Genomic DNA, 20,776 nt, shown 5'->3' with positions numbered 1-20,776 from the left:
TCTGCTATCAGCTGCACCAAAATCAACATTAGACACTTCGCCGGGGAGGAGGAATGGGTGGGAGCACACTCTAAACTAGTCAACGTATTCACGAACAACCTCCGATGGAATAGAAGCCCGAGAAAGTGTCTGGTCACCAACGCGTGCAAAATAGGGGAACCCACTCCACGCCTCCGTGTAAATAGACATACAAGCAAAGGTGACGGAATAGGTACCTTATGCCGGTCGCAGAGCTTGGGTAGGCCTCAAAGAAGGGGGAGGAATACCCTGTAAAAAACCCAGCTGACTGACTGTCCTCTCGGGAAAATACACCTCTACGATATCAAAACAGGTGATACTCCAGATGAACGTGGTGCGTGGGTGCTCATTTAGTAATGCTGTAGGAGAAGTATTGTATGAATAATATACTCTTAAATTAAAATAAAATGCATAACAAAATGTGATGTTATGTACAAAACCTGTGTCTCTGTCATGGAGTCCAAAATACTCCTACACTGTCTCAGCCTACTCAGGTCACGAACTGGCTTCTGCGGGGACCACATCTCCGCCCTGGTCTTTTTAGGCACATCAACTCGACGAGGATGGGGGCGAAAGGCCGGGAAGTACTCGTATATCCAAGTCCGGAGTAATGTAAGACAACCGACAATGGTCTTGCAACCAGCCCTAGACGCCATACCCAATTGGCGATACAAATAAGCCAGGGTCACTGCACCCCAAGCGATCTCATCCTGATCAACGTTCACAGTTAGTATAGGGTGAGGTCGCATCCCAATCCTAGTCTTATCCACAAGCAGTGTCGAACAAACGATAGCCATGTAGTAGGCCGTACACTGTGTCTCTAAAGCCTGAGACCGGTGGCACATTTGCATAAATTCCCCAATGTTGATGCTCCCGCTGGTGAAGTACCCCTTCCTCCGTAGCTCGTACATGGGCTCTCCAAAGAGACCAGCCAGCGCGAGCTTCTAGTCACCATCTACGGGTTCAACCGGCAGTGAACCATTAATGCCAATGCCTAAAATTTGTTGCACATCGTGCAACATAATAGTCATCTCCCCCCATGGCATGTGGAAAGTGTTGGTATCCAGCTGCCACCTCTCCACAAAGGCAGAAATTACAACCCTATCGATGTGCTGGTGCATAACGTACGGCAGACGACCGAGGGGAATGGCAGGTAGAACTCCATACAGCTCATCAGACATATCTTGCAGTCTAATGAGATCCTCTAGTGGCTACTTCCTAGTACGACACTCCAAAATAGGAGGCGTGCGCTTAAAGCCCTCAAAAATGACCTTAGCTATGTGCCCCCCATAGCTGCGTATCAATCGTGCGTCAGTGGGGCCACCGGGCTGGGATGATGTGATCAGCCAGTCTGTTCCACCGGTCTGTGGATGCCTCCTCCTCCTTGGAGTCGCATTGTCCACCTGGCTGTCTTTTGCATGATCAGAAGCGCTTGAATTACTAGGGCCTGCCCGTGCGAACTTACCGGCATGCCCGCGCAAGACAGTCCAATCGACTGGGTGACTAACGGAGCCTTCGTAATCACTATCATCGGAACTGGAGCCCCTCGAATTACTCTGAAGGCTAGTCTGGTCATCAAATTGAGTACGCACTTGGTGCAGCGTTTTCGAACGCTGGGCCTGACTATGTCTGGCCGCCTGTTCCTGCCTAGCCCACCTAGCGGAACCCGTAACCCTCCTCTCATGAGGTTTCCCTCTCAGTAAGGTAGGCCTAGAACTACTTCTGCTCAACAAGTTTCTGAAAAAACCCTTTCATTTTCCTTGGTTTCCAGCCAGTTACTATAATTTTTAATAATTTAATTAATTATTAATAATAAATTAAAATAATCAAATATTATGTTAAGTTAGCTAGATTAATACCAAATAAAAATTATTTCACATATTAATACATGATCAATTTAATAAACATTTAATAATAACTAATAAACATTTAAAAATAATATTAAATTAATTATTATTACAAATAATAACAAATAAAAATTATTACAAATAATAAACATTTAACAATAACTAATAAACATTTAACAATAACTAATAATATTTATTATAATAAGTTAAATTAACAAACATATAATTAATTTATTATATTATTTAATAATTATTATCATTATAATTAATTTTAAAAAAAGATTATAATAAAAATAATATTAAATTAATTATTTTTACAAATATAAATTAATAACACAAATATAAATTATTATTAATTAATAACATAAATCGGAAATATTAAAATTTAAAAAAAATTCAAGTCGCACATTTTGTGCAACTCAACTGGTTCTTCGTATTTTTTTTTTGTAAAAAAAAATTTACATAAGAAATTCGATTAAAAATTACCTTGTTTTGTTGTTCACGTTTTGTTTTCCTTAGCTTTAACTCTCTAAATGTTTTGATGTGTGTTTAGAGTGATAAAAATATTAATGAGTGTGATTGGAGTGTTTTATAAAGATTTGAAGTGTAGGAGCATTATCGTCAATTCATTACCATAGGAGTGACGATAAAATGAAAAGGGTGGCGATGTTTAAGAATTGGGAATATAAATGATGTAAATTTAGGAGAGCAACTTAATACTTTCTTCCTTAACTTGTAATATTTCTTTTTGCACGTAATTAATATATATTTTGATGTTTTTTAAAACAATTTTTTTTGAAAATTTACATATTAAAAACTAGATTTTAAGAATAATAAAATAAAATTTTATATGACTATATTATATTCTATGCATGCGTCAAAAATCTGAAATAAGATTGAAGATAAATAGTACTTGTTTCGAGCGAAACTTAGTTACAACTTGTATTAAGTAGGGGAAGGGTAATGCCTAATGCACATCAAATTAGAAACATCCACGTGTTGAAGTATAAGGTAGCCCAATCTAATTTCTTGAGGTCGAATGTGATCGAATGTAGTTGAAGGTGGTTGAAGATGGTCGAAGGAAGTTGAAGATCTACAAATGAACCTACAAAATAAACAAAGGTTACTAACCCGGAGGTGGCACCAGGGGAAGACCCTCCGATGCTTATGGAGGTTGAATATGAATATAAAATTAGAGAGAATATGGAGAAAAAAACTTACTTCATCAGGACATTTTGTGAGTATTTATAGTTATTTGCTTCATACTAATATTAAAACTGACCGTATTTGTTTTTCGGCTTGATAAATCATAAAACGAATCGATATGTAACCCGAAATTGGGCTTGAATATTTCATTGACTATGTTTGACTTGGATATGACCAAGTCATAAGACTTCTTTGACCATACGTAAGGCCCAATTAATATTTAGGTCTTGGACCCAAAACAATAATGTTAGTATTGAAATGTACGGAGTATTAGAGCATCCTTACTCATGACCCAAAAAAAAGTCATCTTACCATTTCACAATTTTTATCTCTTCTAAAAGTTCATCTTTCAACCTAATTTTATTAACAATGACCTCTTTTAAAAGGTCATTATCCTCTCTTTCTTACTTTTTTTCTACCTCCCCATAATTTCTCTCCCTTAATTTATCTAACATTTATTTTTATTTTTTTATAATAATATTTTCATGTACAAAGTTAATATAATTTTTTATTTGATTAAAGTAAATCTATTTTTTTGTTAATTAAAAAAAATATATTCTTTTAATAAAACTAATTTTTTTAATAAATATAAATACATACATTAATAATAATTAAGGAAAATTCGTTAAATTCAAATAAAGATAATTTTTTAATAAATATAAATGTAGACATTAATAATATTTTTTGGGATTTTTGAAATGATTATTTTGATATTTTTTAACAAAAAAAAGCAGGAAAATAAGAAGAAAATATGTAAATATAAAATTATGTCAAAAAATATTAATATAGGTCTCATTTTATAGATCTCGAAAAAATATGACCATTGGTATAATTTTTTTAAAAAAAATTCAATTAAATACGAAAATAACCGTTAATTACAAAAACGAGTATTTTTTTCCAGCTAATCACAAGTGGCAGCAAGATCATAAGCGTGTCGGTGGTAGCAGGCTGCTAGTTTTCTTCGCCCAATCAGCAAGCGACAAGTGGTGAATTTTTTTTTAAAAAAAGAGGTGGCCGTTCACATGAACCGGTCACTTGATAACCCATTTGGTAAATCTTTTTCCCAAATCCACCAAATATTAGATCACCGTTAATATTAATTTTCCATTAGATTGGTCATAGGATCTCCAAATGGATCATCATTATAAATAGAGATACTATGAAAAGTAACCCAATTCTTATAATTCGCCACCCTTTTCATTTTTTCGCCACCCCCCTAGTAAATTACCATATTGCCCTTGGTTTTTGAAAAAATTACAATTATGCCATTAAACCTAAAATTTTCTATATAAACCACACTCACACTAAAAATTCTCTCACTACAACTAAAAACCAACATACAAAAGCAAAATTTGGGAGCAAAAATTAAGTTCAATCCGGAATTTATCAATCGAGGTAAGTTATTTTTAATTAAATTTAATCATCAAAAAAAAAAAAAAATAGGAGTCGCCCAGATCTGGGCGACTACAATTTTTTTTATTTTTTTTTATTTTTTCCGTATGTATTTTGTTAATTTTATTATTATTAATTTAATTATTATTATTATTGTATTGTTATTTTTGTTAATATTAAATATATGTTAATGTTATTATTATTAATTTTATTATTATTATTGTGATTGTTAATTTTGTATTATTAAATATATGTTAATGTTGTTATCATTAATTTTATTATTATTATTGTTATTGTTATTTTTATTTATTATTAAATATATGTTTATGTTTTGTTTTATAAATTATTAGTTTAAATTTGTATGTTGTAATGTTTATTTATATTTTTTTTTAGTAAGTGTATATATATGTTATTTATATTTTACGGAAAAAAAAAAAAAAAAGAAAATGAGTCGCCCAAATCTGGGGTTCAGTCGCCTAATTTTAGGCGGCTGAACCGGGGTCCAACCGCCCGGTTCTGGGCGACTCATTTTCTTTTATTTTTTATTTTTTTTTATTTTAATTTTTTGTATATTTTTGGAGTAATAAATTTAAAAATTGAAATTAAAAAAAAAAAAACTGATTATTATATATATATATATATATGTATATATATATATATATATATATATATATATATATATATATATATATATATATATATATATATATATATATATATATATATATATATATATATATATATATATATATATATATATATATATATATGTATTTCCTTATATTTAGGAAAAATATATTTAAAGTTTGAAATTTAAAAAAAAAACCTGATTTTTATTAATAAATTTATATATTTTTTTTAATAAAATGTTAATATTGTAAATAATTTATTTATTTATTTATTTTAAATTTGTTTTTTTTTTTTCCGTTTATTTAGGAATAATAATTTTAAATTTTGAAATATAAAAAAAAACATGATTATTATTAATCATTTTATATATTTTTTTTAATAAAATGTTAATATTGTACTTAATTTTGGAAAAAAAAAAGGTGATTATTATTAATAATTTTTTTGATTTTTTTTTTAAAAAAAGGTGATTATTATTATAAATATAATTTTTTTTATGTTATTACTGTTATTGTGATAGTTAATAATAATTTAATTTTTTGTTGTTATATAATTGTTTATGTTTGTATTATTAATTAATTATTTTGTTTTTTATGTTATTTTTTTCCATATTTTATTTATGATTATTATGTTTTTAGAAATATTATTATTTATAATATTGAATGAAACCGTAAAAAATTGTAGAAAATGGCTGGTAATCAAGGAAAAGGAAAGGGTTTTTTTAGGCAATTGTTGAGAGGTAATAGTTCTAGGCCTACCTTACTCAGAGGGGACCCGCATGAGAGGGGGGTCACGGGTTCTGCTAGGAGGGCTAGACAGGAAGAGGCGGCCAGACATAGTGAGGCCCAAAGGTCGAGTACGCTGAACCAAGTGCGTACTCATTTTGATGACCAGGCTGATAGCCTCCAGAGTAGTTGGGGGGTTTATAGTGATGATGATAATGATGCTGATGATGTTCAGTTCCAAGCTCCTGAGCCTATCCCATTGGACTGGACTATAGTTCGTGGCCCCGACGGCAGATTTGCCCGTGGCGGCCCGAGTTCTTCCGCCGCATCTGAGCGTGCAGGAGGAAGTTTTGTCGATAATGAGCCGCCATGGGGCAGGCCCTCACAGTCCACTAACATGGACTGGTTAGTGACATCACCCCAGCCCGGGAGGCCGACAGATACGCGACTGATCCCTAGCTATGGCGGGCACATAGCTAAACTTATTTATGACGGCTCCGAGCGTACGCCTCCGATTCTGGAGTGCCGTTTTAGGAAGAGACCGGTGGAGTCCATCATCGGACTGAGGGATATGTCCGATGAGCTAGTCGATTTTCTACCTTCCACTTCCCTCGGTCGACTACCGGTCATTATGCACCAGCACATCGACTCTGCTTTGATATTGGCGTTCGTCGAGAGGTGGCAGCCGGATACGAACACCTTTCATATGCCCTGGGGAGAGATGACGATTATGTTGCACGACGTGCAACGCATATTGGGCATTTCTATTGATGGTTCTCTGCCGGCTGAGCCTTCGGAGGCGGAGTGGGAGGTTGGTATCACCAATCTGGTCGGCGAGCCTCTGTCTGAGCTTCGACGTAAAGGTTCATTCACCAGCGGATGCATAAGCGTTGCTGAACTGATGCGACTGTGTCATAGGTCGCAGGCCTTGGATACCCAGACCACAGCGTACTACATGGCTGTCATCGGCTCTACCTTGTTGGCGGATAAGACCAGGACTGGCATGCGACCTCACCCGATAGTTGTCGTCAACGACGATGAACAGGACGTGGCCTGGGGTGCGGTGACCTTGGCGTTCTTGTACAGGCAGCTCGGAATGGCATCTAGGGCTGGTTGCAAGACCATTGCTGGATGCCTCACATTGCTCCAGACATGGATCTATGAGTACTTCCCCGCTTTCCGCCCTCATCCTCGCCGAGATGATGTGCCAAACATGACTAGGGCGGAGATGTGGACGCCGAAGAAAGTAGGTCGTGAGCTGGACAGGTTGATGGAGTTCCGCAAGGTTCTGGACTCAATGACAGAGACTCAGGTATTTTACATTACATTTTGTCATGCATGTTGTTTTTTATTTGTAGGAAATTTATTTTTAACTTGGCCTGTATGCAGGTTGAATGGACTCCCTACAATTTTTCTGCTGCTGCGTTGCTGAATGAGCACCCACGCACCACAGTCATCGGGGGTATCACCTGCTTTGATGTTGTGGAGGTGTATTTGCCGGAGCGGGCATTGCGACAGATTGGGTTCGTGCAGTCTATTCCTCCAGCTCCTATTAGACCAGCCAAGGCTCTTCGACCGGCACACGGAACCTACTCCGTGACCTTTCCTTCTTCTGCTGCTGCATTTGTGGAGGCGTGGAGTAGGTTCCCCTACAGTGCCCGCCTTGTAGAGCAGGGACTTCGACGGGCTACTGTTCCTTCAGAGACTGAACCTAATTACGTTGAATGGTTTAGAGTGTGCTCGCACCCGTACATATCCCGAGACGAATTGCTGGCTTCCGGTCCTGGTCCTGGTCAGAGCAGATCTGATTACGTGAGTTTTATTATCAATTTTTTTTCCAGGTTCTTTTTTTTAATGAATTAATAACGCACATTGTCTTTTTGTGTTTTCAGTTTGCGAAAGAATGGGCCAGTCGATTCGCTCCAGTGGCAAGACTACCTACGCGGATTGCGGATTTGAACTCCCGTCAACGACATGCTTTAGAAATATACCTTAATGATTGTAGAGATTTATTTGATGAATGGCAAATTGATCAAGGGCAAGGCCCTGAATAGTCTGTACTGATATTATTTTACATTATTTATTGCATTTATTTTCGTCAATGATTGCATTTATTTTACATAAATATACACACTAACCCACATCACACATATACATGTATATTTGTCTACCAACATTATAAATTCCTCCTATTAATCAAAGAAATAAATAAATTGTTAACACCACACAATGTAGTATAATTATGGATTATATACAACTTTTAATGAATGTCGTGTATAAATTCTATGGAGTATCTAAATTTACAGCATCGTCAGCAGTGTTATTTGTTGGTGGGTGTGACCCGCGTAGATTATTCCACAGCATAATCCTCGTAGTGAAATTTGTGTCAAGATCTTTCGCGAAATTGTCAGCTGCTTGTTTCCAACGTGGGTGGATCGGCGGCAGAGGGGATGAATCGTCGTTCATAAAAAGTTGAACAAAATGATTTCGATTAACCCAAAGTATATGTATTAGTTTGTTTACACTTCTCGCGGCCTGTGCTTTTCTTAACGGAAGAATCAAACAGTTGTATTGCGGATTCCCGTCAGCAGCACCATAATAAGCAATGGCAATGTTAAGAAACGTTGCTGCAGAGTAGAAAGACATCGGTGCATCGAACCAGTGCATGAAAAGAGCAGGTCCATCGGTGTGTGAACCTACTCTGAATATTGACTCGTCTAGTGACTCCTGAGATAGATACAAAGTTAGGTATTGCGCTCTGTTCATTTGCATTTCCATACTCATAGCACGTCTTAAAAGAGGCCATGCTTCCTCGCCTCCCAGCTCTGTGACGGCAATTGCTCTAAATCCACAGTTACCATCACCTAACACATCAATCCAGTCGAACAAATAAGGAGGAAGCATGAATGGGATGTAATCAGGCCATGGAAACAGTGAGAAATCACGACCTCCTGGATCATCTACAATAAATGTAAATTAAGTTAATATGCGTAAATAACAAATATTTAATGAAAAAAACTAAAAATTAAGTCAATTACCGGATAAGTTGAAACTGAACTTAATTCCTACTGAAGATTGCGTTTCTTGGCCACTAGATCTGCCACTTGATCTCCCGCGGGAAGAAGATCTAGACCCTCGACCACGAGAAGATGATCGGCTATATTCAAATGAACTTTTTCTCCTTCTCATGGTTTTACCATAGCGGTGACATCTTAAATAACAACTAACTCTGGAACGTCCTTCTTTCTTTTTATAAGAAGCACGTGTAAATTGAAAACCAATTGTTATTGCTATCGCATCGGCCCAACTATGTAACTCATCTATGGAGATAAATTCCCTATCCGTAACAAAGTGACCGGAGTAGTCTACGTTGTCTCCAAAGTTTTCAAACTCCTGCACATTTGAAATGATATAAATTAAGTACATTAATGACTACAATAATAATAATTGGATTAATAATAACAACAACAACAACAACAACAACAATAATAATAATAATAATAATAATAATTATTATTATTATTATTATTATTATTATAAGAATAATAATAATAATAATAATAATAATAATAATAATAATAAATAAATAAATAAATAAATAGATAACGATAAATCAAACTAATAATGACAATAACAATAACAATTTTAATAATAATAAAAACATTACGTTAATAAAAAAAATTAAAAACATTTAAAATAAATAAATAATGACAAGACAAATAATAACAATAATAATAATAGTAATAATAATGACAACAAATACAACAATAATAATAATAATTATAACAATAATAAATAAATAAATAATTAAATAAATAAATAAATTACGTAAATTAAAATATTAAAAAAATTTAAAAAATAAAAATATCAACAATAAAAATTATAATAATGACAACAACAACAATAATAATAATAATAGTACTAACAATAATTATAATAATAATTTAAAAAAACATTAATACATAAATAAAAAAAAAAAAAATAATAATAAACCAGTCGCACAAATCTGGGCGACTAACCCATGGTCCTGTCGCACAAAATTGGGCGACTGGACCATGGATCAGTCGCCCAGATTTGTGCGACTGGACCATGGGTTAGTCGCCCAGATTTGTGCGACTGAACCATGGTTCAGTCGCCTAGATTTGTGCGACTTGTTTTTTTTTTTTTTTTTCGAACGACAGTTTTACGTACCGCATCCGACTCATAGTCGCTTTCGTTAGCCATATTCAACCAATTACGCCTTACAACTTCTTTAACACTTTTTAGAGAGATAGTACCAGTTTTTTAGAGAGATAGTACCGTGTTTGAATTCGTACTTCAAACGCATCTCAGAATTCGATATATATAGACAAATCATCCGCATTAAATTCTTAATAGTGTTATTAAGCGTGATTTACATTTATTAATTATGTTTTAACTCCAATGGCATTTTTGTAATTTTTTTAAATTCAGGGGCAATTAAGTAATTTTAGGGGGTGGCGAAAAATAGCAACACCCAAAAGTAATGGTAAATAAAGAGACAGATGAAGTAGTTGTTTAGCACGTATCTCAATTCTGTTGGCTACTTGGTTGTTTCTCTCTTATAAATAATAACCCACTTCACCTCCACTAAAAAATATTTTCATTTCAAAACTTTCTCTCACCAAAAGCAATAACAATTACTCCTAATTAAGTTTAAAGAATTAGATTGTAGGTTGGAGAGATCAAAAGATGTTGGCAATATTTCATGAAGCATTTGCTCATCCACCAGAGGAGCTTAATAGTCCAGCTTCACATAGAGGACCTAAGAAACCTAAATTACCCCAAGAAACTCTCTCAGATTTCATATCTACCCATGATCCTAATAATACTTTCTCCATGAGTTTTGGTCATGCTGCTGTTCTTGCTTATGTTCGTCCTTACCCCGCTAATCCCCTTCATCAACTGTAAGTCATCTCATAATTACATCAATTTCACTTTTAATATATATTATATTATGCCCGGGGAGTATTTGATAATTGGTTGTTAGTTGTTTTCTTGGCCAGCTCGTACTATTAGTTTGTTTGATCAGATGAAAATTTTAATTATAAACTCATTCCCTTAAAATTGTCATTATTTGTTATTTTATTGTTTTATTTATTTTTATCATTAAAAATCTTTATATTTTATCACATATTTTAGAATATAATTAACGTTACATACTAATTTTAATATTTTAATAATAATTATAATATTTATATATTTTTTCATTAACTTTATGTTAATATTTTTATAGTGCTTTACTTCCCACTAACTTTATTAAAATATTTTTAAAAAAATTTTGATCTTTATATTTTTTCTGCTAATTTTACATTAGTTTTCTAAAGCTTGTGTGTCCCTGTTTTTGCTCTACTCAATTTAGTATTTAATAAAATAATAGAAAAATACAATATTTTGATCATTTTCTATAATAATGTAACTATTAATTAACTATAAATAATACGAACTTGGGTAATATTTTTTTAGAATATTATCAATTTTAATTTATTAACTAATTTATCAATTTTTTTGTCTTATAATCACATATAGTTTGATTTTTAACGTGTTAGGAATTTTCTAGGAAACACCCATTTAAGTCGAATTATTGAAGGTTAATAAAAAATTAGTATTATTATAGGAAAATAAGCAAAATATTGCATTATTTCTCGAATAAGAATGTAATTGTTGGGTGCAGGTTATTTTGTGGGAATGATGACATATATTGCTTATTTAAGGGGAGTTTAGACAATTTATGTGTGTTATTGAAGCAATATGGGTTATCAAAGAGTGCAAATGAAGCCATGTTGGTGATAGAGGCATATAGAACACTTAGGGATCGTGGGCCGTACCCTGCTGATCAAGTTATTAAGGATCTTGAAGGCAGGTTTGGCTTTGTCATTTATGATAGTAAGACTGGAACTGTCTTCACTGCTCTGGTAATTTTATTTCTCACAATAACTTCATCATTTCTTCTTCAGTTTACTATTTTTATTTGCTAATTAAAGCTAGGCATTAGCATAATATTTAATTACATATTAAATTTTAGATTATTAAATAATAATTTAAAGGTAAAATTTTGAGTAAAATGTTTTATTTCAAGTAGTTTTTCCTATAATACTTCAAGAATAAAATTGTATTTATCTCTTCAGTTTTATGTTTATTTTAGGAAGATAAGTTTAAATGAGAAAAGGCTAATACTATCCTCATCCTTTTATTTTTTTTATGGTCAAGTCACCTTAATTGTCCTATTCTTGATATGAGTATTTGACTTTTATGCCCTTAATAGTTTTATCCTATTTTCAATTATACCCTCCATTATCCATTCTAATTTTCCTCTCTTACATTAAAAACCCATAATACCACTCTCTTTCGTACCCTTAAGGTTTTACTTTTGACTTTCCTTAAAATTCCTAAAAAGTCAAATAGGACTCCTAAGGTGAATAGAAGGAGTATTAAACAGTCAATAAATTTTATTTTGTAATTTTATCCTTAATATGTAAGGAAAAATAAAAAAATGTTGGATCTTGAATGTTTCGTACTCTTAAAGGTGAATCTATTAAAAAAGGTTTTAAAGAGTAAGAAGATAATATTGATGTGTTAATTGGTAAATTAAAAAAAAAAAAAATGAAGGGTTCGGATGGAGGAGTGAAGTTATACTGGGGAATAGCGCTGGATGGGTCGGTGGTAATATCAGACGATTTGGAGGTTATTAAAGCTGGCTGTGCTAAATCATTTGCTCCCTTTCCAACAGGTATTGCCTTTGAATTTTTATTCTTATGCCACCTGTCCTTTTGATTTTATCCTTATTTTTCGATTACAAATTTAAACAACGAAAATAGATTTGATTAGTAGAAATACACTACTTTGTTGTTTTATGAACCTCTTCCACTCTTTGTGGCGTAAGCCTTATCCTGTCTTTGATTCTTTTTTATTGCCTATGCCTTGTTTTCTTTGGTTAAACATGTCATAATCAATTACATGTATGTCTATTGATGTTGGGGTGTTTGATAATTGACTATTGCTTTTTTGTTAGACTTGTTTATTCAGCAAAAAAATCTTGGTTATTTTGTGCTTTTTAAGCTAGTTGAAAAGTCATCTGTTTATAAGGTTGTTTGGTAAATTTAGAAATTAGCTCTTGGCTATTTATTAGGAAAAAAAAGTGGCTTAATAAGCTAAAAACCAAAAAAAACTAATTGGCGTAGTTTTTTTGTTTAAGCTTAATAGCTAGCTTTTCTGCTGGCTGAATAGTCATTTAACAAACACTTTTATTATTTGTTTGACCAACTAGTAAGTCAAAAGCCAAAAGTAAAAAAAAAAAAGCTAAGTAAAAAGAATAAAGAGGTATGCAAATTGAGAGGCATGGACGAGTTGCCCTCCATAATTATATGTCGTTTTATTATTTTTGTAGTTTATTTGCTTTTAGATGAATAAAAACGATAATCAGTTGGTTTCAATAAATTTGCTTTATTTTTAGTCCGTCCTAGTGAATATGTCTTATTTTTTATTTATTTTAGATATGAATTCATTAATTTTATTTTCTATATTTTTTCTTTTTTTTGAATATTTTTATTTCAAGTCTCTTTTTCCAACTCTTTAATCTCAACACTCTAATTTCCGTGTTATTTACAAATATTTCATTATTTATAAATCTACAATTTTTGGTGCTTCGGTTGGAAACGAACAGGGTTCATGTTCCACAGTGAAGGAGGATTAATGAGTTTTGAGCATCCGATGAACATGGTGAAGGCAATGCCGAGGGTAGACAGTCAAGGTGTGATTTGCGGGGCTAATTTTAAAGTCGACAAATTCACTCGAATCAATAGCATGCCTCGCACTGGTAGTGCCGCTAATTGGTCACAGTGGGATACTCAGATGCACGAAGCTGCCTAATGTGAACGGCTTCAATGAAAACTTGTAACCCATAAAAATACCGAAACCTTAATCATAAAAAGATTGGGTTCGGCTTTGGTGAAAGATGGTATCACATAACAATAAATCAATCTCATCTATGTTTGAGGGTGATGTGATGGGAATGGAATGCACTTAGGTTGTACATTTAAATTAGGACTCTTTCTCATCTTTCCTAAAGGGAAACATGTAATGAAGTTTGTCATTTCTGCTGATTTGTTAAAAGAAATTTATTGTGTTATGTTGTAAATTATACTCCGTCATTACTTATTTCTTAATATTCTCCTTTCAAAAAAAATTTCTTAATATTCGATATATGTTTGAAAATTGTAAAAATTTTTTTTGGAAAATTGTTGGTAACTACTTAGAATAAATTTTTATGTCAAAAAATACCTAGAAAATTTATTTTGTTTGTCAAAAAATACTTACTAATAGAGTCGTTTGGATTTCCGTTAGATCTTCGAATTTGAACAAAATAAATAAATAAATGCAAATGTTAGAATAAGCATGTGGGTTTCCGATACCCACTTTCTCCAAATCAAATAGAGAAGAGAAACATTAGCTTAAACTTAGGGTTTTAAAATGTTGAAGAAATCCATTATTCTTCATCCTCCCAACGCTGCCATGAACACCCTTCTTCTTCCTTTCTATTAATCTTTTTTCCTCATGTAAGTTTTAATTTGTTTCAAAGACCTTCTTTGAACTGCTATGGAATTTTCAAATAGCAATTGAAAAAGGAGGAGAAGTAATTTCGAAACTTACTGTTTGTGTTGAAGCTGGATATTAAGGCTTGATTTTCAAAGACCAAAATAATAATAGTGTCCTTTAATGGTGAAGAACCTAGAGTTTTTATTGGTTGAATCAGGAAGAGGATGAGAGAACTGCTTTAATGGAGTTTTTTAATGGGCACGTGACTTGCACATGGAAAACTAACAGAAATCCCAATTGTTCTGTTAGTAGGTCTCTTTTGACAAACAAAATAAATTTTTTAGGTATTTTTTGAGAAAATTTTTTTTTCTTTAAGTAGTTTTTCACAAAAGTAATGGTTTTCTAGGTAGTTTTCAACAATTTTCCCTTTTTTGTTTTATAATTATCGTATTTTTTGTGGTTTTAAATGTGAAAATACGGCAAGGGTTGGGATGATTACAAAATGGGCCGTATACTAAGCACACAAAGTCATAAAACTTTCAGCTTATTTTACAAATAGTTGATCGATTTATTAAGTCAGCTTTTTAAGTCATTTGCTAATAAAAATTTGATAAAAAATTAATTATTGTTGTCGTCTTTTAATTAGAGAATAAGTAGATTACAAGACAAAAGCTAATGAAAAAATCATTAAAAAAGTTATTAGGAAAACTGTTTAATTTTGATTTAAAAGTCATTTATCAAATGTTTTATTTTGGTGTTAATTCAACTAAATGGTTAAATCTTGATGACAAAATTCTATTATATAGTGTTTGGGAACAAGTATTTCATTTCAAATTGTGGATTTCAATTACGAAATCATAAATGAAGAATTTGAGAATGACAAAGTTTGGGTGGTCATTTTCAAATTTTCAACTTTGACTACTTTAAATACAATGGTGGAATTTGATCCAAAATCAAATTTGAAAACTTTTTAATTTGCCAAACAATTAATTTAAACTAATTTCAAATTTTCAAATAAAATCATCATTCCCAAACATAACATTAACTTACTTGATTAGTTTCCTAAACTCAAATTCAGCTTCAAGTACAGACCCTTTAAAATAAATCAACAACATTAAGGTCATTTTGGGCCGATCATAAATTCATACAGAAAATTAGGTAACCATAATCTAATCGAGTATTGCAACAATCAATTAGAAACAGATTAATCAATTTGGCTAATTTAGCACAATTAATAGCTTAACAACACAAGTAACAATAAATTCATACAAAAATTAGGTAACAATAATCAAATTTATTCAGAATATTGACGCATATGCAGGAAAGCAACATCTAATTTGGCTAATTTAACACAACTAGGCAAATCAATCAACAACAGATCAACAGCAGATCAACAACACAACATCACAATACCACATAAAAAAACAAAATCCTATTACAAATGAAAGAGATACAAATCAAATTTTCGATTACAAAGAAACATCACGAATCAAAATCAAAACAAATGAACATTTTATTACGTACAATACAACCTTAGAAATCCAAATCAAAATCATATACACATTTTGAATTACGGTAAAGGAAACAAAATTCAAACAAAAACGAAAAAAATAAATATAAAAATGATGAAGAATTCCGAGGCGTGAAACAACGAAAACTAGGGCAAAAATGGGTATGAAGCGCCATTAGCAGGGAAAGAATGGAGGAAGATGAAGGGTTATGGTATATTAAGTAATACCGCGCCTAACATTTGAGTTTTTTTAAAACATTGTTTTAATTAGGCTTACCCACGGTTATAAGCGTGAACAATTATACTTATAGCCAATAGCCACACTTAATAAGTGTGGGTAAGATTAACCCCAATTTGATATATTTGTGTAAGGTATGTTTTTCCCCACACACACTTAATAACGTGGCAAAATACAAATATCTTACCACACTTAATTAAGCGTGGATTAATAAGTGTAGGTAGATGTAATTTTTTGTAGTAATTAACCCAGTATCATGCACAAGTTAGAGTCTCGGAGGGAGGTGGGTAGGGGACATGCTTCCTCCATTATGAAATAGTCGCTACATATGGTAAGCACTAAGTATAGATGATACTATTCATTGTTCAAGCTTATTTTATATATTGTGATTAATGTGTAAGAAAAAATACAATCAAATGAGATCTTGTTTGAATCGTCTAATCGTATACTTTCATAATATTAACTTTTTATAATTTTTACATGTGCATAATTCAATATAAAAATTATCAAAATAAAATATTAAATTGCATAAAAAATCATATGTAAGCAAATATTGTGAAATGTTCAAAGTATTATACACATGCCCCACCAAGGAGAGTGGGCGAGGATAAAAAAGTCACATGGAAGAAGTAAAAACATGAGATTTACCAGATGAAATTTTGCTTAGTTGCAAGGCATAAACAACCATCCTTCTGCTCCCATCTTTTCATATTATTTGTTAGTTTTGAATATTTGTACATGAAAAAAGAAATTTAAATATGATTTTTTATGGATATAAAGAAGCTAAAATATATTTATATGTTCTTATTAGATTTATCTCGATGTATAAAATTTTAATATATATATTTATATATTTTTTATAAAGTGTATTTATAAATATCAAGTTCTAAAAAATTATACGTGTGTAGCAACGCATCCGGGTTTGGGTATAACCAACATCCTGAAACATTGTGAGTAGCAATCATGTATGCCATTTTCATTAATTTAATTCATGCTTATTAATAATTTTAAGCTTGGGCGTGATGACAAAAAGGACCATAAAGTCAAATATATTTCCAATTTCCAATTTCCATCATGGCATCATGGGTTAACATTCATGTCTGTCATCTTTAGCTTTTCCTGTGATTTATGATAACTTTCAATTAATTAATTGATCGTGTTGTACATGGAACCTATGTCGTCTTCTGTAACTGATTAGAGCATTACTCTTAAAGGTACTATGATCTTCTCCTTTGCTTTTTGTCAATTATTTATGTTAGGATTTCAACATCTATGTTAGAATAAAAAATAAAATATCAAAATTTCTCTATTAAAATTCCATCAAATATTTATAGCCATTAGATTGAGTAATAAATCCTTAATTACATTTTAAGTAATGAAGATAATCCTAACTCTCGTAAACAAGGATGGGAACTATGGTCACTTCAACATTTGTACTATATGATATTATCAAAGAAAAATATAGTATTTTCTAAGAAGATGTACAGTAGAAGTAATAAATAAAGAGAGATGATAAATTATATGGGTTAAATTATAAGATTATAATGTATGAATTAAATTTTAAAATAAATAGTGGACCTTATCCAAATGAAAATATAACGCAATATAAAATGAATAATTTCAAATAAAAAATAATGCTAAATCATAGAGACAGAGACAATATATTTATACTCTACTCTATGCTTCTTTTGTCTCATTAAATATGCACAAAACTAGTGTTTTGGGTTGTTCCATTTAGGTTGTCCAGTATTAATTTTTTTTATAATAGTTTTTATAATTTTCTTTTATTCTCGTTCATAAATCTATTCTCTCTCCTTACTCCACTTATTATTTGTCTTGTTTGCACATTATAAATTAATATTTATATCTCTATAAAAGAAGTGCAAATTAAATAGGACAAATGGAGTTCTTTGTTTTCAAGGCTGTAAATATACTTCTCAATTTTATAAAATCGCAACTTGTTTCCCAAAAAACTATTATATAAAGAATACGAAAAAAAAACTTCAAGTGAAAATACATTATAATAAAAAAGTGAAAATACACTATTAAAAATATGAGTTGTCTCCTGTAAAGCGCTTGTTTAATGATTATAGTTCGACTCACGATAAGATGAAGGGAAATCAGTATTGACGAACATTACATCCATGATTTCAATTGGCTCACCTACAAAGTAGTGTTCACTCTCTGCCCACACATTTTAAACGTGTTGTGAGGACCTTTAACCTCAACTGAATCATATGGAAACGTCTTTGTGACAATTTAGGGTTCTGACCACTTAAATCTCTAACTTATCAAGTAAAGTTTCATACGTGAGTTGTATATTAAAACTTGTTCTTCACCGTAAACTCACACTTGATAATACATTTATTGTGCCACTTTTCGATCTTTTTTTTGTAAAAAAAACACTTTCATAAGCATCCATACTGTTGGAGTTTTGGTGTGACTTTGAATGTACCAATGGTGTATGATGAGGTTGGTGGTGTGTGCATGTGTGTGTATGATGATGTGGGAGTCATTATGGGCATTCTGATGAGCCGCTCGACCCACACTGTGGCATGCTCGACCGAGCCAGTTGGCTCGACCAGATCAGTGAGCATTCTGATCTGCCGCTCGACTGGAATACAAAACCGCTCGACCAAGGCCATTTCGCTCGACCGGTCGAGCGAGGGTCCAGAATGCACTCTGTTTTCTTGCGCGATAAGTTTTACGGGAATGTTTTAATGTGGGCCTTTGCCCAATCATTGTTATACGGCTACTACTATAAATAAGAGTCTCATACACTCACTTCACTGTTGATTCAAACCCTAGAAAAACACCAACCCATCTTCTTTATCTTCTCCAAGTGTAATACTTCATTGTAAGAGTTCTCGAGAAGTCCATTGTTTCTTCACATAATCAAGCAAGCTAACGACCACCGAGGACGTAGCCCACATTGGGGTGAACCTCGTAAATGTTGAGTCTTTGATTTTGCTTTCTTTCTTATTGTTTCTCATTGCTTATTATAGAAGTGTTATTTACTTGCATTGAACACCCTTGCCATTGGTCTTGGGTGTATTCTAGGGATAAAGATTGAAACTTTAGACCCTAGTGTGTTTGTTTTATCAATTACTATCAGAGCTTAAGGCTTTTTGTTGGTGTTTGGGAGTGTTTAAGAGTGCAAAACTTGTGGAAACATGTCTTCAATGAAGCTGGATATTGAGAAGTTTGATAGGAGTGTAAACTTTGGCTTGTGGCAAGTTAAGATGAAAGCAATCTTGATACAAAATGGGGTGCACAAGGCCCTTAAAGGTGAAGACAAGAAACCTATTAGAGTAAGTGATGCAAAATGGGAAGAAATGGATGCTAAGTCTCTATCGGCTATCCAACTATCTCTCTCAAATGAAGTTTTGAGAGAAGTTCTGAAGGAGACTACCTCTAAAAGGATATGGGAGAAGTTGAAGTCTCTTTATATGGCAAAGAGCGTGACCAACCGGCTACTCTTGAAGAGTAGACTCTACGATCTCCGATCGGAGGAAGGTAAACCCCTTAAACCCCATCTTGATGAATTTTATTTCATTGTCATGGACTTGCAAAATATTGATGTTAAACTTGATGATGAGGATTTGGCCATTTATTGTTGTGTTCATTACCACCTTCTTACATGCATTTAGGGAGACCTTGCTCTATGGTACAGACAATTTGAGTAGTGATGATGTTAAAAATACCTTGACCCAAAAGGACTTGATAGATACACAATTTTCAAGTAAGTCATCTAGTACCTTAAATGACGGTTTGTATGTGAGAGGTAGAGCCAATGATAAGGGTTCTACTTATGGTAGTGATAGCAAGGGTAAAAGTAGGTCAAAGTCTAGAAGTTCAAACAAGAACAAAACTTGCAACTGTTGCAAGCTCAAAGGTCACATCAAGAAAGATTGTTGGAAGTGGAAAAAGAAGCATTCCAATCATGAGGAGAGGTCTAAGGAAGGCTCTAGTAGTGTCGAGGCTAGCTATGCGAATGCTAGTGATGATGGTGGCGTTTTGGTTGCCACACATGAGTATAAGGGTGAGAATGAATGGATTCTTGATTCCGGGTGTTTTTTCCATATGACACCCAACAAGGGATTATTCACTACCTATGAAAAGGTAGATGGAGGGAATGTCACTATGGGCAATAATGCAACTTGCAATATTTTTGGTGTTGGGAGTATTCAAATAAAAATGTTTGATGGTATGGTGAGAACTTTGTCCCATGTTAGGCATGTTCCCGGGTTGAAGAAAAACTTGATTTCATTGGGTACTTTAGACAAGAATGGTTGTAAGATTGCTTGTCAAGGTGGAGTGTTGAAGGTCATAAGAGGGTCACCAATTGTGATGAAGGGGAAAATGAATGGGAGTTTGTATACTCTAGAGGGTTCTACGATCTCCGGCTCCGTGAATGTCGCCACAAGTATCATGTTCGATGAAGAGACCAAATTGTGGCACTTGAGGTTAGGTCATATGAGTGAGAGTGGTATGCATGAGTTGAGCAAGCAAGGCTCGTTTGGAGGAAAGAAACTTAGAAATCTTGGCTTTTGCGAACATTGTGTGTATAGGAAGCATAAGAGAGTGATTTTCAAACCAGCTATCCACAACACCAAGGGAATCCTTGATTATATTCATTCCGATCGTTGGGGGCCTTCTA

The 20,776-nt window shown here is 32.9% G+C and overlaps 2 protein-coding genes across 2 annotated transcripts; both read left to right on the top strand.

Moving 5' to 3' along the window:
• Positions 1 to 6,534: 6,534 nt before the first annotated feature.
• LOC130807325 (protein MAINTENANCE OF MERISTEMS-like) lies at positions 6,535 to 7,680 on the top strand. The gene is made up of 2 exons (XM_057672495.1): positions 6,535 to 7,127; positions 7,205 to 7,680. Exons 1-2 carry the CDS (start codon positions 6,537 to 6,539, stop codon positions 7,676 to 7,678), a joined length of 1,065 nt encoding a protein of 354 aa, XP_057528478.1. The 5' UTR covers positions 6,535 to 6,536; the 3' UTR covers positions 7,679 to 7,680.
• A 2,701-nt stretch (positions 7,681 to 10,381) lies between these two features.
• On the top strand, positions 10,382 to 13,970 carry LOC130807326 (stem-specific protein TSJT1-like). The gene is made up of 4 exons (XM_057672496.1): positions 10,382 to 10,740; positions 11,508 to 11,748; positions 12,443 to 12,563; positions 13,497 to 13,970. Exons 1-4 carry the CDS (start codon positions 10,526 to 10,528, stop codon positions 13,700 to 13,702), a joined length of 783 nt encoding a protein of 260 aa, XP_057528479.1. The 5' UTR covers positions 10,382 to 10,525; the 3' UTR covers positions 13,703 to 13,970.
• Positions 13,971 to 20,776: the final 6,806 nt, after the last annotated feature.

This window comes from Amaranthus tricolor, chromosome 3, assembly GCF_026212465.1.
Source record: "Amaranthus tricolor cultivar Red isolate AtriRed21 chromosome 3, ASM2621246v1, whole genome shotgun sequence".
Classification (NCBI taxonomy): Eukaryota; Viridiplantae; Streptophyta; class Magnoliopsida; order Caryophyllales; family Amaranthaceae; genus Amaranthus; species Amaranthus tricolor.
This window is presented reverse-complemented; position numbering and strand designations above follow the sequence as displayed.